We start from the raw sequence: 18,192 nt of genomic DNA on the forward strand, positions 1-18,192 counted from the left end.
TTAAAATGAAGAGTTGTAATTTAAATTCACCAGTGCCAGTTGCATTATGATTTCATCATCAAATCAAATTTCATTTTGAACAGACGCACTGACCACACTGCCCAGACTCATGACTGTGTGTGTGTTTTAGCTGGACTCGCCTCAAGTAAGAAAAAGAGACAGAGACAGGGAGGGAGAGCAAGTTGGATTTGTCACTTGGATTCATCTCAGCTTGAAGCAAATGAGGAGAGAGGGAAAGAGAAAAGAGACGCAGACAGAGCGAGAACAGAGAGGAGCTAAGTAGAGCATGGCACTACCACACTTTCCACCATCTGCTCTCTAAATGTGCGACAACACAGTGACAACAATAGTTTATTGCAGCAGGACATGAATATGTCATCTGATTAGACGGGTTAATTCTGTAAAAGACAGGAAATGAAAGGTGCGACCGGTCACGACAGAAGGCTGTGGAGTGAGGTCAAATGGTCATCCGTAACCATCAAATACAGTCAGGTGTTTCCCCAGTTTACGGTTGCTTCCTTCCCAATAGGAAGGGCAGTTCACTGGGTGTCTGCTTATGTGGAAATACAGAGTTTATATGTGTGTGTGTGTGTGTGTGTGTGCTGTGGATTCAGGCACGCATGTTTGGCTCCGTGTGTGTGCAGATGATACCGGGTCACATGTGCTCGTCCTGCCTCCCTGCAGACTGACTGATCTGCCAGAGTCTTCAACAGCACAGAGTATTCAGATCTAACAGATTTACTATATGGAGACCTTCACAGATGAGGAAACAGGCTGGTCCTCGACCAGTTGCTGTAGGATCGTACTGACTTTTCCTATAATTATAATAATAATCTTTCTTGTACTGTAAGGCACATTTGCAGTGTGTATAGTGTTTACATACAGGAAACACCCAAGGACGAAAGACAAAGTGCCATTGAGAGAACTAAGCTGATTGGCTGAGTGACTTGGCTGACCTGATATAACCTTGAGGTGATGTTTATAGAAAGAGGAACTGACACATTAAAATATTTTAGGACGATAGGGCTTTTGTTTTGTGTCGAGATTTATGAGTTGAATTGGAATATGGATCGCTGGGGTTTTAATAATTTTGGGCTTCCAGACACTGACATACACACTGGCTCAAACTACACACACCCATATTATACACACACACACATTCTCAGAGACCTCCTGCTCCTTCATCCAGGTCTAGTTTATGGGGCGTGACATTCAGCTTTGGGTCATATCCCAGCCCAGGGTAGAGGGTGAACGAAGCTGCCTGCACACTCGTCAGACTTCTACACAGTAGCTATTAAATTACTGGTTCCTCGTGGGGTTTCTATGGTTGCAGGCAAGGTGGCAGAATCTGATCATGTTATTTGATTTCCTTCTCTAGACTTCAGTCTGCACACAGCTGCGTGTTTGGCATGGACAAGATTTGCATGTTGAGACAGAAAAAATGTACAATCAAAATGAAATAGAATTTTAAATGTTACACTCATTAAAACATCCTGTGCAGTCACACATTCAGTTCAAAGTAAACTATCAGCAACTGTTAGAGTGCATGGTCAGACAACATACTAAGATATTGAGAAAAAATCCTCCTATATTGCACAAAAGGTGGATATCAACACACATTAGAAGAAAATCTTGCTATGCCGTATGCTGCACAGCACAATCTATAGTATTTAGTAACTCATTCCCTTTTCCTCCTATTCTCTCACACACACACGTATCTACACACGAGTCATTTTCCTTGCACCTCTTGGCTTTCAAAGCCATCAGCATTTACAGTCTGTGGGACTCTTTAAGAGGAATAAAGCTGATATTTACTGTGGGCTTTCATTGAGTGTAAAGGCCCAGATTTGTGGTGCCCATAAACCACATCTCCCCTTCCTGCCTGTAAAAATCTAATGCCACACAGCTACCGCTGAGCTCCAGCTCCCATGAGACTTCCATTCATTTCTTTTTCCTTTCCTTCTGACAGAGAGCAGAGGTGGGAAGGAGAACGACAAAAACTTACTCTACGTATTAATCTTATTATTCTAATCTGTACTCTACCACTTACTACACCAACTGAAACTCTGTGCTTACTACAGTATAATGTACTTGTGAATATTCCAATAGGTTTTACATTGGAGTAATGGCTGTGCATAAACATATATAATTCAAATGGTTTTATGATGCTCATTCATTGAAGGAAGAGTCTGGCATTTTGGGAAATAGAGTGGTGCAGGAATGAGTCCTAAACCCAGAGTTGAGTTAGTATTTTAGCACTCCCACTTCTCTCATCTTAAAGTCAATGGGTTTTTTGAATGGGTTTTTGGTTAGACGCCTGAAGGTCTGTGGTTAACACAAGCTTAGGAGACTTTCACGTTCTGCTCTACAACATAAAATACATCGGTAAATACCCTCCTTGTGAAAAACACTTTTAAGTGTTTCAAAAAAGGTGGTTGCTAATAAGTGGCTGAATGAGACTACAGATTATCATCACAGCGAACACAGCTTTAAAGCCTCAGTGTGATGCTGGAGTCATGCACCCATAGTGTAGTTTATAGCCTAATGTTAGCCTTTTACTTCTGGTGATTGCACTAACCCTTAAAAAAATAGAAATGTGGTGTCAATTTGTGAAGATTACCTTGCGGAACAAAATGTGTAAGTCTCATAAACATTTCTTTCCTATAGAGCTAATTTCTGCAATACTACAAAATCCAATGAAAGAAAATCCCATGGGATTTTTGTTGAGGGAACCACAGGCCCCCAGGAAAGCAGTTCAGCCTTGCAGCATTTTTTTTCCCAGTGGCCACTCGCAGTATTGTAGCAAAAAAATTCCCTGCAGCCCAAAAAAGTATTTTCCCCATAGACTACCATTGTAAAAGGCACACCTGTAAACAAGGCCGATTATGAATCTTTTTATTCAGATTTTTTTAGCCATGGTGGATTTATGTTTGTAAAACTTTCCAAAGCAGAGAAAAGCAATTTAAAAATCTGTGAGTCTAGCAGGAACTCACAGGTGAGGTCACAATTCCTTTAAGCACTGGCAGCACCTAAAAAACAAACCATGAATTCTAGTTTCACCTGCTTCAACGCTGCTGCTGGGTCCAAATATTTGAATATCAGATGGAAGCAGGATTTCCTTTAGTGACACAGTAATGTGAAAGCACAGCAAGTGGCACTGAGCTCTACTCTCATATTACAGCAACTTACCTAACAGTGTTTAACCTGGAAATGTTTTCTGTGAGTAGACAAGCATCCGTAGTAGACAAGCAAAACTCTCCACTAAAGCCAATTCACACTGAATTCATTGAGGTGCGGCAACGGCTGCCGGTTCCCCACCCAGTCAAGACACACTGCTCCTTGCTGAACCCAAAGCGGAGACTTTCGATATACTGTAGTGTGCTGATATTAACCCCTAACTACACTACCTGCCATTCATTACGCACCCAAAACACTCCCAGCAGCACTTATGTCAGGAGGAAAAGGCTATAAGTTATATTTATCGCATGTTGCTCCAAAAATACAAGAATTAAATGGCGCCAATTCAGAGGTTATTGCCAGGTTGTTTGGTGTAGGAAGTGTGTGTCAGTGTGTGCATGTGACATTTGACATTAAAAAGTCATTTCAACCCCAGCAGGCCACAATCTCTCAAACTGCCTTGCTGTAATTCTATAGTTTGCTACAGCAATTTCTCAAATCAAGAGCGAGAAAGGATTGTAGCTTTTACAGTATCAGTTACATGAAGTCCCATAGAGGTGGTGGTGACAGAAAACTTGGGTTATATAGACCCAATGTTTAAGATAAAATCTGGGTCCTTAAACCCGGAAGGAGGAAGGAGAAGGACAGAGTCCCGAAAGTCTCATTCCTTCCTGAAAGGAGAGAGGCCACGAACAGTGACATGAAAGGAGAATGTCACTGACGTTTCTCCTCTCTTTTTCCCTCCCACCAACCACTACTACTGAAGTTTATCTTTCTTCCTGTCTTTCATCACAGAGGTTATTAAACCCTGCGAGGGAGCTCCGCTGTGTCTAATTACTCCAACGGTAAACAAAAGGAGGTCGGGTGGGGAGGGAGCGAGGAGAATGAGGAGGAGGAGGGAGGAGAGGAGAGACAGATGAAAAAACACTGCTGGCTCAGTGCCGTGTTATTATAATTCTTTAAGCGATACTGTTAGCGTGGTCAGTCTTTTAGCTGTGCAGCTAATGACTGGCTAGGCCTAATTACAGGCCGCCTGTGCTGTGCCGGGACGTGATATTCCTTCCCCGGATGGTTGTTAACTTCCCCCACAGCCAAAGCCCAACCCGAGTCCCATTACCTCCTCGGCCTTCTTCGCCCACAAAACCCCAAATTACCTTTAAAGGTGTTGTATTGTTCTTCTGGCAAGGTACACAGCAGCATTTTCCACTGTGCACACATCAGGCACACCCAGAGGGGGTGGAAGCATCATGCTGACAAAACTATTCATGCAACCAACGCATAACTCCGAAATGAAGAAAAAATGTAATCTAAAAAGACCAATTTGCTCGATGAATAAGAAAACAAGACATTTGTCTTCCTGGCCTGCAAACTGTCTGCTTTTGTGACTCAAATGTGAAAAACAAAGATGATTTATTGCACATATAATCACACTATTATCTCAAAACTAATACTGCAGAAATTTATTTGGCTCAATTTGTTCTATTTTGTCATCTGGAAGACATTTAATATCACGTGTCGTTTAAATCTAGCTCGCTAAAATTGTGAAAATGAGGAAATAACAAGGCCTGTGGCCTCACAGGGAGTACAGTAGGGAAAATAAAGTTTCAGAGTTAAAGGTTTTTTTTATATCCATAGCAGAGTGAGAGAGGCGTTTTAGTAATTTTTTGACAAAGCAAAGCAGTAGAGCCAAATACATAAAATTTAAATGAAAACTGACAAAATAGCTCATAAGTTGTCAGTTATACTTAAAATGAGTACAAAATGGTACCAAACTGATACAGAAGATGAAGTAAAATCAGTGCAGTAGTAACCACACAGGTCAGGACTGTGCAGTTTGGGCAGAGGAGGGAAACTATTTTTAGAAAACATACAGTAAGTAAGTCATGCTGAAAAGTTTTTAAAAAGCCTCTATGTGGAAGTTAGTGCACACTAGAGCAATTAAAAACAAACACATTGGTGCCTTCCGGCCTCAGATCTTATGTTTTTCCAGAAAAAAAAGTATCAGGGTGAATTATAGGTGAAATACTCCTTTTAGTTGGAGCTGTGGTGGCCTGAACTGATGTACTGTAGCTCAGTGCCAAACAGAAACTGGGGGACAACGTCCACATTTTGTTTCTCCCTATGAGTGCTCCACATGACGGATGCTCTCCCCATCCATCCTGTCCTCCTCCCTGTCTCTGGAGTGAGTGATGCGGTATTGAAACCATATGCCCTCCTGAATTCCTCGCGGATCCTCCCATCCCGTCCAATCCCAGCAGTCCTCCGCTGGCCACGGACACTCGGCTGTCGCGAGGGGGGCCTCCCCACTTCCTGTGTAGGATCTAAATATTTACACTCCCCGCCGTCCCGAGTGGCGAGGCGGAGAGGTCTTGATGTTTTGGGTTATGTAAAGTCCAATCCTTCAGGACACATATTTAACAGTTTGTCCTTGTTAGAGCAGATTTTTGAGCAGATTCACGTCTGAGAGTGTTCTCGTCCTGATATAGTCTGGGACACAAAAGCAGACTACAACCAATCTACCTTGTTCATAATGTCTATTAGTATTTAACTATTCCTTTAATTATGCATGTATTTGCTTTAGATAAATATATTCCTTTATATACTGAAAGGGAGCAGAGATGACATCCATTACAGAAACGCTAACCCACATTGCGAGCACATGGCGTGCACCTGAGCCCTCTGATTCACTAGTGTACCCCAGTATCAGTATCATCTTCAAGACATCCTGACTTAAAGTCTTAAGACATCTCAAGCCAAAGACAGCTGCATGGAAGAGAGAGTACAGGTCTGGAGCCAGAACAGAACATGTGGTACACTCCAACTGTCGTGTAGCATAACAAATGATGAGTCTTTGTTCTCTGTTATGTCAGCCAAAGCTTTCATCTAATGCAATTACTGAGAAAAAGCCCTGCAGGAGTTTTACTTACAACCTGTTGTGTTAACAGCAGCACGCTGTTACCTACTGAGAAAGTGAAGGAGATGCACTGAACAAATGGGAAGCCAAAATTTCTCAGCAAGGGATTTTCAGACTAATAGTGAGAACAAACACAACTTGTCCCACAAATACTTCTGTATACCACGCAGATGGTGGAGCCATTAAACAGGGCAGCAGAGGCAGCAAAGCAAAGGTGAATCGCTTCCCAGGTAGCCAGCCAAGTAGGGCCGTTAGTGGCTGTGTGTCAGTGCACTGAGCTGTGTTCTGGCACCGGAGAACCGAATGTGAGCCTGCTCTGGCCCAGATTTAGTTCGGTTGTTAGGACGCAGATTTGAGCTGTTTTGGGTTGAGAATCAGCTCCAGTTAGCAGCTAATTTTGGGCCGGTTTCAGCCAGTGGAATCTGCTCAAGTATACTTGGGCTGATTCTCGCACATCATTTATCACCAGTCTGACGTGAGACTAGCAAGCAGGTGTGCAGAGATTAGGCTGCTGCTGGGCCAAACAATTTTGGCTACCTGAGGCTCAGCAGATACACAGCTCTACGAGATATTTAAATACAGCAATACTGTGTGCTTTGTAGATCATGTGTGAACACTACTATACTCAGTTTTACATAACTTTATATTTGTGGAATCAAGTTTACCTCAGGGTCATATTTCTGTCTCCATGGAAGACTATACAAGTTACGTTTTTTCTGACCCAGTTGTGATTTAAAGGGACATTCCACCTCAAAATAAAAAATACATATGTTTTCTCTTACCTGTAGTGCTATTTATAAGTCTAGGTTGTTTGGTGTGAGTTGCAGAGTGTTGGAAATATCAGTCTTAAAGATGTCTGCCTTCTCCCCAATATAATAGCACTAGATGCACTTGGCTTGTGTTGCTAAAAGCACCAAAAATACATCTGAAAAACTTAACAGCAATGTCTCTTTCCAGAAATCATGATCAGTTACCCAAGATAAACCACAGACCTTGTTGTGAGCAGTTTCATGTACAGTAGGAGCTATTTTATTTTAGGAAGTGTGCATCTACTCATGGACAAGACGCTCATGCTCGTGACAGTGTGAGGTGTAGACATTAATGGTGTCCTCCTCTGCTGAGCTGTAACGTCAGCTAGCTCAGTGGTGCTAGCAGTGTTCAAATATTAGTTAGAATATTATTATTAAGTAACTGCATCATGATTTCTGTATAGAGACATCGCTGTTAAGTTTATCAAATGTATTTCTATGGCGCTTTGACCACCACAAGCCAAGTGCCATCTAGTTCCATTATATTCCAGACAAGGCAGATCTCTACAGCTGATATCTCCAACACTTTGCAACTCACAGCAAAATAATCTAGATTGATAAATAGCTCTACAGGTAAGAGGAAAAATATGTATTTTTGATTTGGGGCAAACTTTCTTTAGATCTCTTAAATGTCACCAATACTTAAAATATATAGGGGCAGTTACCTGCTGGAGACACTTTATTTACGGCTGCATACAGGGCTCTCCTCTGCAGACTCAAAGCTTTGAGCTGTAAAGGCTTAATATTAACAAGATGCCTCATCTGTCAAATTAGCCAAGGATCAGAGCGATATTAACAGCAGGCTCCCTGAGTGCTAGCTTTATGTACTGCATTAGTCACACAATGAAGCCTCACAGGAGCAGCTTAGCTTTAAGCACTGTAAAGCCTGGCCAGAATTACACAGCAGGTGAAAGGTGGGCGGATTAGGGTTTGATTTAATTTGAAAAGCTTGTGGAGTTCATAACATCAGGCTTATACCTGTTCATTACATCATACCACTGAGTAGGAAGAGAAGCGGGGAGGACTAATGATGAGGTTCAGAGGATGAGGTCACCTGTCAAGATGGATTTGCCGTCTGCGTCCTAAATCACTGAATATTCACTAGTCTGCTGTTTTTGTTGCTCTGCCGTTTTGCTGTGTTGTCCAACATTTCCTATGAGAACTCAAATTATTCCACAATGCAACATTCAAAGTTGTAATTAGTCTGTCAGTTTATAAAATTTTCTCTAATACACATATTTTTTTCTTCCAGTTTGACCTTTTCTCTTCCAACCTCTCTCCCTAACACCACCCATTTATCTCAAACTCTAGCCTTTGCTGTTTTTCCTCTAAAGTCTTTTTTGCTAAAATCTCAAGCCAAACCCTCCATTCAACTTTCTAGCTCTGTCTGGAGAGGTGCCACAGAAACCCCCTTCATAAATAAAACATTATATATGTGTAATATATTGCTCAATATTAAGGATTCAGGATACACTTCACTACCCTTAATCCAACTACAGTAACAGCAGATTTTGGACATCATCCCAGGGTTTGGATTTTCATCTGATGGAGGCTGATTAGAGCGAGATCCGGATGAAGTCAGGTCCAATTTATCAAGCGTCTCAAAGAGGAATACTTCAAACACATGCTTTCTATTCACTGCTTTCAACAGGTCGGACATCAGTTACGGAGGTAGTGAGGTTGGGCTGAGGTCAGTTTTGTGTCTGATTGTCTTCATGGTTGTTTTGTTTGAGGAGGTCAGTTAAGGTTTAGTGTTTGTGCAGCGGCTGTCAGACTAACCTGCTGGGCCTATCCCTCTAGATCCCTCCTGCGGTTGCGTGGATCGGTTGCGGTTCTGCTGGCGACGTTTTCCGCCAGTGGAGCGGGCGGTACGGATATGCACTTCACTGACTTTAAAGAACGCCACCATGAAAGGCTGCTTCTCCAGTGCACCGTCACGTCCTACGAGCCCCGCATCCTTGGAGCTGATGCTCTGCCCTGTTACAGAAGACAAAGGCAAGATTTACTATAATCGTTGTGTAGTTTTTCCACAAGTTGTCAGTTACAGTTATTTTGTCAACCACAGGAAGTGAGTTTAACTACTACACAACTTTATGTGGTTAAACTGAGTGCATTATGTGCTTTAAAAGTAAGGAACAACTTATATGTGACGTGATCTCTTACCACTGCTGGTCTCCACGCTGACCTGCAGGCCCAGATTGTGTACCGGGCTCATCACCCACAGGTTGCTGGTGGCAGTGATGTCAAACTCCAGCCAGCCCTCCTCAGCCGCCCACAGCCTGCGAGACTCCAGCAGGAACAGGTCTGCCTCTCTGGGAGAACATAGGAGATGACACAGAAGAAAAATAATATAGATCAGAGATAAAAATAGAAATGTGTTTTGTAACTGGGCTGACTATCATCTAATGAAAATGATCATTGGTAGGAAATAAATAAGGCAATGTTATCGAGCCTTTCAGCTGAGCACTAACTTGAAAACCACTTTAAGTTAACTAGTATAACTGTTTATTAAAGGTGCTTGAAGGGTTACTTCGATATTTTTCAATCTAGACCCCATTGTCATATGTTTTATATCTGGAGTCTGGTGGGTTTGGTGACAGCGATGTCGGGCCTGTTTGTGGTTTAACAAAAGAAACTTACTCTTAAACAAAAAGGTCTATCTCTGCAGGGATACTTCCCATAAGTTGTCACACTTTAATCTGAGCCTGTCAGGCACAAACAAGCACTTTAAGTGAGAATAAATTGACGATGCACAAATTTGTACCTTAGTTACAGCTAGTCTGCTTTAAAAGTGAGGACTGAGTGTGGATAGAGAGGAGCACGGGAAGCACTCCTACTGCGGATGCCAAGTTGCCAGCTGCCTGGCAGAAACAGAGGCACCATCTGTCTTTTGACCACAATGCAATGATGACTGAGCAAAAGCCAGAACAAGAGGCAGCTTCCAGAGACAATCCCTGACCACACTTTCTGTACCAAAATCTAAAAAAGACAACAGTTACATGATCGCTGTGCCTCCCAAAAAACACTGAGATCTCTGCTTTTAAAAACTCCTCTTTAACCTCTGCAAGCACAGTGAAATCAGTTGCACATTCTGTAGGTGAAAATGTAGTTAGCAAGCTTATGTTTAGCTATGTTAATTTTAAATGTGTAACAGTAATCTTGGCTGTTATGATAATGATATTAACTTGTCTTGTATCTAGTGGTCTGTTGGGCTTTTAAATACTCTAGAAAGCAGTTAACCTAATATAATGAAAATATCAATGTTAATGGCACTTTCATAAATGCAGTAGTAATCAGTGCCCTCCCCCGACATGGTTTCGTTTAAAAGAGAATGCTTTCATAATTTTGCACTGGTTTGCCCACCCTTAAAATATTAAAATTTGGAAAGTAATGTGCACTTGATTATAGAGAGGCAGACTAATTTGTTCAATCACAAAAGAGGAAATATTACAGCTATACACATAAGAATAAAATAAAATAAGATTTTTTTTATTTGTAAAGCACTTATCTAAACAAGGTTACAAAGTGCTTCACAAAGTGCATACAATATTTAAACAAAATTAAGAGCTGAGAAAAATAGTGTGCACAGAGGCAAAAACAGAACAAAAGGAAATAAAACAAAAGTTTCAAATCAAAATGTACAAATCAGACATTAAAAGGGAAAGCTTTACTATAAAAATATGTTTTAAACAATGATTTAAAATTAAAAGTAGTAGCTAGCCAGCCTAATCTCCTCAGGCAGCGAATTCCAGAGCCTCGCGGCCTTGATGGCAAAGGCCCGGTCACCTTTAGTTACCAACCTCAATCTAGGGATGACTAGCGAGGGTTGGCTTGAGGATCTCAGATCACGGCTTGGAGTATAGGTAGTCAGAAGCTCAGCTATATAAATGGGGGCTAAACCATGTTGAGCTTTCAAAGATATTAAAAGAATCTTAAAATCAATTCTGAGGTTAACTGGCAACCAATGGAGGGAGGCATAAGTGAGATAAGTGACCTACGATTTGTCCCAGTTAAAATGCGAGCTGCAGCATTCTGTACCAGTTGAAGCCGAGCTACTGAGGACTTACTGAGGCATGTAAACAGTGCATAACTTACATGGAAAGAGCGAAAAAGAAATGATGAGTTGATGCACGTAAAAATAGCCAACACAGGTACCAAAAAAAGTAGGACAACATTTAAAAAGTGTCAAGTGTACCAGACTTTGATAATTATGCTCTGTATATGCTCTGTACAGCGTAAATACAGAGGTACAGTCCAGTGCTATTATCCTGTCAGTCAGGACAGGACGGCTCTACCTCTTTAAGAAACCAAGGAGACACGGGAGCTGTTGGTTTGTATCGGGGAAACAGTATCATAACAAAATGACAGAAAGATGGATAGCTGCACTTAACAGAAAATGCGGGGATACACTGTATTGTACTCCACTGTGGGTTTGACCATACAGTCTACCTCTCTGAGGGACAGGGAAAAGGAAGGTATTAAATCCTTGGTATCAGGCTACAGGTATGTTTATATCATTGACATTATTTTGTGTGAGTGAAATCAGGCTACAAAATGGAAGAATGTGTCAAACGTGGGAAGAAAAAAAGACCCACGTAATACAACTGAGGACAAATTAATGAAAAGAGAGCACAGGAGTTGTAAAGAAAAGACAGGGTGTGAGTGATAAGAGGGCCTGTCCTCCCACTGTCCCATTACAGTAGTAATAACACAGCGTCGGGTCTGTCGGAGCCTCCTCCAGAGCAAACATCAAAGCCTCACAATCATCCAGGTGTTCGGAGAATGCCCCTGCAGTCATGCATCAGCAGCCGCTCTTTATTGCTCATTAATGAGAGTGTTTCTGACAGTTTCCGTATGAGCCTCTACTCCCCTCACACACACACACCCCACTGCTAAGTTCACACGTTTGTCACAGCGTGGGCCTGTGTACCGATGTTTCCGCCTCATCGTCACAGCCGCTGTTCAGCTGATGAAGGACGGCAGGGGGTCCATCAGAGAGCTGCCTGCAGGGTCTACTGTAAAGCTGCTTATTGACTGACTGCTTAAATGAACTGGAATAATAAGGTCAAAGGTGAAGGTTGTGTTTTTTTACCACAATAAATCTCCTTTATAAGTCTTGTCAGTGAATGCTGTTAAAAATGTAACGCAAGGTGGGAGAGTGTAGCTCACAGCTGGCCTGGTTATTTCATGTGCTTTCATCTTTTAAACTGCTGAAAAGGCATATTTGTAAGATTGTAAAAGCAATATGCAAGACAGACATCTGGAGGGAGAGGAGATTTTCAGTACAAGACAGAGGTTATAACTCTGGATCAACATGCCGGTACACTTAAGAATCCGAATAAAGACAATATTACTGTTAGCAGGAACTGAAACACTTGCATAAGTAAAAAAAAAAGAATGAGGTTGGGTGCAGTATAATAGCTGGTAAGATGCTGCTGAATTGGTTTTCGTCAGTAAAAGCAGCCTTTGCAGCAACCTGCCCTCTCTCAATGCGATGTCAGGCCTGCCACATTTCTGGCATTGTAATCTCTCACATTCCTTGCCTGCTTTTAGCAAACCACCCCAATCAAATGAAAAGTACAAAGGGTGTCAGGCTAATTAAGCGCTCTATCATTACGGCTTAGAGTCAAAAACAGGAGTCAGGTTTTTACGGGAAGGAGGAGCACGAGAAAGTTAATAGGCTTCCCACTGATTGGCTGATTACAAAGTTGCAGTTTTGCGAAAGGTGGAAAATGAGGAAAAACATTGAAGACTTAACGGCATATAACTGGGGAGAAAGAAACTACGAATGCAAACTGGAACCAGTAACAACTTTAATGTGGCAGAGACGTTACTGAGTTTGTCAGTGGATGCATGTTGCACCTTGAATTCACTCCTGCAAAGCACAAACACAGCGGGAGCAAATTTCCTCCACCTGATAGCACACCACCCAGACTGTAATTTTCTTCAAGGTAAAAAACCTGTCCTACAATAATAAAGAAATTGGAGATATATGGGCCCTTTAATCTCCAAATATCTCCAAAAATAAAAGGCCTTACCTCCAGGCCAAAGAGCACAACCCACCCATTGAAGGGATAAAGGAATGCAGCAAATAAGTAGCTTCTGATACCTATAGAAACCTTTTGACAGACAGAAAAATATACTTTGCCAACATCTACAGCGACTCTTTCAATCCGCGGACCTCAGAGTGGATCAGCTTCAGCTCAGGACTGTGGTCTGAGAACATTCGGTGTTAGAGACCTCACCTTAAGGTGTTTTGTTTCTTGATGATATTCAACACAAAATAATATATTAATCAAGTGTAATAGTCCTCCACACACCAGGCTTTACAGAAGAAAGGTACTTTGATGTGTATTTATCGAGAAGCAAAATATACTGGGCAATGTGAGCCTAAATGTGTATATCAGGAATTCTCTTCATGTTGGAGCTGGTTCTCGCTGGGCGGGCTTGATAAAACACAAATATCATTCAGAAATCTCACTTGATGTTTATCTGCCCCTGCAGACGTAATGTAAATGTTTGGCATGTATTAGCTGCGCTCATTTGGGGGACGGGAGGATTTTGAAGCTGTGCTATTTCTGTAAGACGTGGTTTTGCTTGATTTTACAATATAAACATGGCAAGGGCCCAGAGACTGTGTGACACACAGGGAGAATGATAGAAACATACAGGGAGTTTATATAATCATAATCTTTACATTTTTGTATTGAGAAAAAGTCAGCTGAGCATGCTCACTGTTTTCAGTGACGCCTTCTCTTGTTAACTTGTTGATTCCTAGCACAATCAGTGCAACCCCTCTGTAAACCTACACCTACATGTTGCACGGCAAAGCACTTTTCACATTGAAGACATCTTTTTTGATGTTTGATGTCAGCGTGACAAGAGAAGTAAAAACTAACTTAATAACAACAACACATGTAGAATATTTCCATTTGACATGAGGGTTCAACCATAGAAAGGAAAACTATTTTAGGGGACATCAGGGTTCAGCAAGTCATTGAGGGACTTGATAGATCCACATTTGCATTTCCCAGTTGCAGAGACTCAAACCAGTTTATCATCCTGTCAAAAGCGTATTCCTAAGTGTGTGTGTGTGTTACCTGTCAGGGTGCTCCTTGACCACCTGGTACACTTTGAGTAGGAAGGTGTCGTTGCGGAAGGCGCGGCTCACACACTCCTTGTAGAGGCGGAACTCTGCTGCGGTCACGGCCTCGCCCTCTGGGATCTGTGAGAGGTTGAACTTAAACTCCTTGTGGTGACGCCGCTGCGGAGAGAGCTCCCTGTCGTACTCCACTGTGGGATGGAAACACACGCACACATAGGATTATAACATTATACACAAAGAGAAACAGACAAGAAAGATAATACAGAGAGACAAGCGAAAAAATCTCCTCTGGACAGCATCGCCATTTTTACCTTTAATGCCTTCTCAGTTGCCTGTCTCATGTTTATGATGCATTTTCTACAAATAGGATCAAATTGCATATTTACAAACAGGGTTTCAGTGTAAATACACAGTAGACAGAGATAAGCGGATATCCTTTTCACAGACACTGCGCTGAGGTCGACCATAGAAGCCTTTAAAACGATCACATGTGATTTATCCTTTAGGTCTAATAGGTTTCGTGGCTTCCAGCTTCCCTAAATAAACCCCTGTTATCATCAGTCCGAAGCAAAAGCCCATGATTTTTTTCGGCGGCAGCAAACTCAGAGACGTTCTCGCGACCACTTCTGACGGCGTGAAATGACAAAAACCAACAAATGTGCTCCCTCCTATGCTTTTAAGTGCAATATGCGCCATAATGATAATGTGCTCTCCGGGGATTCGGTTCCTGTCTCAGCTGGAGGTTTTTCTCCCACAGCAAAGAGCCTGCAGAGTCAGTTTGTTGACGGACACACAGAGTGAGAAGAGGGAAATGAATACAGAGGGGCATGTCGAGTGCAATTAGAAGGTCGGGTTCAGAAATACCCACACAGGCATGAACAGAAAATGCTAAGCCTCAAATATGTGCTATATTCTGCAAAACACACAAAAAAAACTAGTAACATAATTGCCAGAGCGCCCAAAACACACATCTACACACTCTCACTGTTCTTAGATAATTTCATAATTTAAAACTTTGTCTGGAGGTGCAGACTCCCTGGGAACCAGAGCTGGATTATACTATCGTCTCAGTTCTTCACCTGCAGTGGGATCAAACATAAATATCCAACATCATCCATTTGCCTGCATCTATCCTTCTACTAGTGCTACAGCTGCTCCAGCCTGCAAGATTTAAGTTAAAAGAATAGTTTGATATTTAGGGAAAATAAGACTGAAACCACTCTCCAGTCTGTACGCTAAATACTGTATGAAGCGACAGCCAGCAGCTGGTTAGCTTAGCCTACTGGGTTACAGCTAACCTTGATGTTTTTAGCCTATAAAACATCAAGTTGTGGCACATAACCAGGTTTCATCGAGCTAAACACAGGTTAGATTTAAGCATTTTATTGCTACTTAAAATTTAATTTAAGGCAATGAAAAAACACATGAAGCGTCATCAGTTACTCAGAGATGGGGACAATTATGCCCAAATGTTTACTGTAACAAAAAACATGACATGGTAGAACAAAACTAAGAAACACCTGATTATTGGCTGCCTTTCTTGGCAATTTTGAGTTTCTCTTTCTGTACTCAGCCATGCCGACAAATCTTAGCTAAATGTTCATTTTTTTATTCATTCATTTTCCATAACCACTTATCCTGTTAGGCGTCGCAGGTGTGTTGGAGCCTATCCCAAACTATCACAGGGCTGACACATAGAGGCAGACAACCATTCACGCTCACATTCACACCTACGGGCAATTTAGTGTCATCACTTAACCTGCATGTCTTTGGACTGTGGGAGGAAGCTGGAGAAAACCCACGCTGACACAGGGAGAGCACAGTTAAATAGATTTTCTTTAATAAGATTCTACTTGCCATGTCTTAGCATTTTTTAAACTTCTGAAAGATTTATTTAAGATGTTTTAATACCAATTAAGGCCTTAATTTTGAATTAATGACTTCAATGCCTTTTTCAGACTTTTTAAGGATTCGTCGGATCCCTGATAATGAAGGTTATGTGAGAGATTAAGATAACCAGACTGAGACAGTCCGGTTAGTTTAGCAGACATAAAAGTTTTCCAAAATGATTATTTAAGAGAGCTAATATGAATATACCTCCTGAACTTATAAATGACAGCAGGCTGCCCACTAGAAATATCATAGAGTCTTCCTCCTTCCTTTAACCCAACACATGGCTTCATGATTAGTGTGTCTCCAGCTGTTTCAGACATACTTAAAACCGTACATAGTATGTGAGGTGGTCAAAAAAGCAAAGGGGTCTATGTAGCCAATATTTTTACTTTATTTTTTACAGACATTTCATTTTTTTCTGAAGATTCATTTGGATAGTTTTATAGTCCAAAGCTTTGGTAAGAAGAATTTGGTTTTGAACCTGAGCCAGGCTTGTTAAAACTTTCTGGTAATTTTATGATGTGGGGACCCACCCAAAATGGACCAATGACACATTTTGTTCCCCGAGTCATAGCCGAAGAGAAAATTGTGTTGATGTGAGAACACTGGAACCAATCAGACTCTCCCAAAAGTGCCAACCCCACCTTGTACCCACACCCAGGAAGGTCAAAGCTCCCCTTATCCCCAGACATTTCAAAGTTACATAAATGCTGAACTTAAGTAAGAAGCTGAGCAGAAAAGGCAGGAAGGGAAGGCGTGTCTTTCTAGCTTCATTGCATTTCTGAGGAAAATCTGTAAAATCCAGTCCAGTCCTGAAGCATATTGCTGTGACATGGTCAAAACAAATTACAATAATTGATGCCTCTCAGTTTATGTCTGTGCCAGTTCTGCCTCTACTTCAAACACTCTCCACTGTAGCAAATGAAACCACCTATAGAGAATGAGATGTTATTCACATCAACGTCACTGTGACTTCTATCAGATATGACAGTGACCATTATATCATCGAAGTCCACAAGCTGCCCACCCACACCACACACACACACACACACACACACACACACACACACACACACAGATGTTGCAGTAAGTTTGTGTGATAACGGATCTGGTCTTGTATTGAGGGGTAGATAGATCAGCTTAGCTTGTGTGTGGAGGCTTTAAGTGGAGGTCATGGTACTCTCAATGACTTTACAACACTCCCCTCAACAGCTCCAGGCTTAAAGACCAGCAGCTTGAAATTTTATATTCCCTGTATAAGAATCTACTGACTTTCTGGCATGAAAACTCTTTGATAAACTGACTGTAGGTGGTGAGAAGGTCAGGAGGAGTTTCACATGTATCAAATATTTATTACATCTGCTGCGATACTCTGTACGTTAAATGTACAAAATATCAGGCACCTGGCTGTGCTGGCCATCTAAGCATCATACCAAACAACAGTAAATCTTTATCGTATTTCTCATTGTGTATGTGTTTTTTATCCTGTATTCAGCATTTACATAACGTAAGCAGAACGGGAAGAACGGGAAAACCACATGTTCTTCGCACAGTATTCCAAGATGGTTATGCCTTCACAAACCTTGTAGTTACACCAGACAAATGGAAATAAAGCCTAGATTATGCGTTATTTATTGTATTGCTTTGTTAATTTTCAAAAAACTGGCACAACAAACATGTGGCAACCTCCGGGGCTGAAAAACAAAGCCAACATGGAAGTGCCAAAAACTGCAGTTCTTCGAATGGCCACTTGAGACTGGCTCAAAAAGCGAGTCAATCCCCATAAACCCCAATGTTAAAATGCCCGACTTTACAGCAGAAAAAAAAACATGTCTGGTACAAAAAAGTAGTTTTAGTCACAACAGCTTATTTCCCTGTTCATGACAGCTGTAAGTGGAGTTAACTTTTTTTTATACGTCGTCTTAAATCTTAAAGTTAGGCATAATTAAGGTTGATGCGACTTTGAGTGACTGATTGTCTGCAAGGCGTCACCTCAGCATTTTTGGACGAGAGTGTTGAGCCGACCAATTAGGTCACTTTTGGCTCCAAATTTTCAAGATAGTGATGGCCAAAATGCCAAATTCGAGGCTTCAAAATGTGAAACCACAAACCAATGGCTGACGTCATGGCAGCTACGTCCATTACTTTTTATACAGCCTGTGGTCACAAACTGGAGGTGCAAGTTTTGAATAACTTATCAAACAGGGAAGGTCTAATGAAAATATGCTCCTGGTTGCATTATGGGAAATGTAGGATCCAGGGTTTTTGGATCTTGACCCACTCTAGAAACTAAA

The 18,192-nt window shown here is 41.6% G+C and overlaps 1 protein-coding gene across 1 annotated transcript in view; it reads right to left on the reverse strand.

The window, feature by feature from the left end:
• The window catches only part of bmp6 (bone morphogenetic protein 6), a 54,867-nt gene that overhangs the window by 7,925 nt on the left and 28,750 nt on the right, over positions 1-18,192 (reverse strand). Inside the window, exons 2-4 of the mRNA XM_033639145.2 lie at positions 14,001-14,193; positions 9,064-9,212; positions 8,680-8,877 (exon numbers count right to left, since the gene is read on the reverse strand). Of these exons, the coding sequence (XP_033495036.1) occupies positions 8,680-8,877; positions 9,064-9,212; positions 14,001-14,193 (540 nt within the window). The remainder of the gene's footprint in view (positions 1-8,679; positions 8,878-9,063; positions 9,213-14,000; positions 14,194-18,192) is intronic.

The sequence above is a fragment of the Epinephelus lanceolatus genome, chromosome 20, assembly GCF_041903045.1.
Source record: "Epinephelus lanceolatus isolate andai-2023 chromosome 20, ASM4190304v1, whole genome shotgun sequence".
NCBI lineage: Eukaryota > Metazoa > Chordata > Actinopteri > Perciformes > Serranidae > Epinephelus > Epinephelus lanceolatus.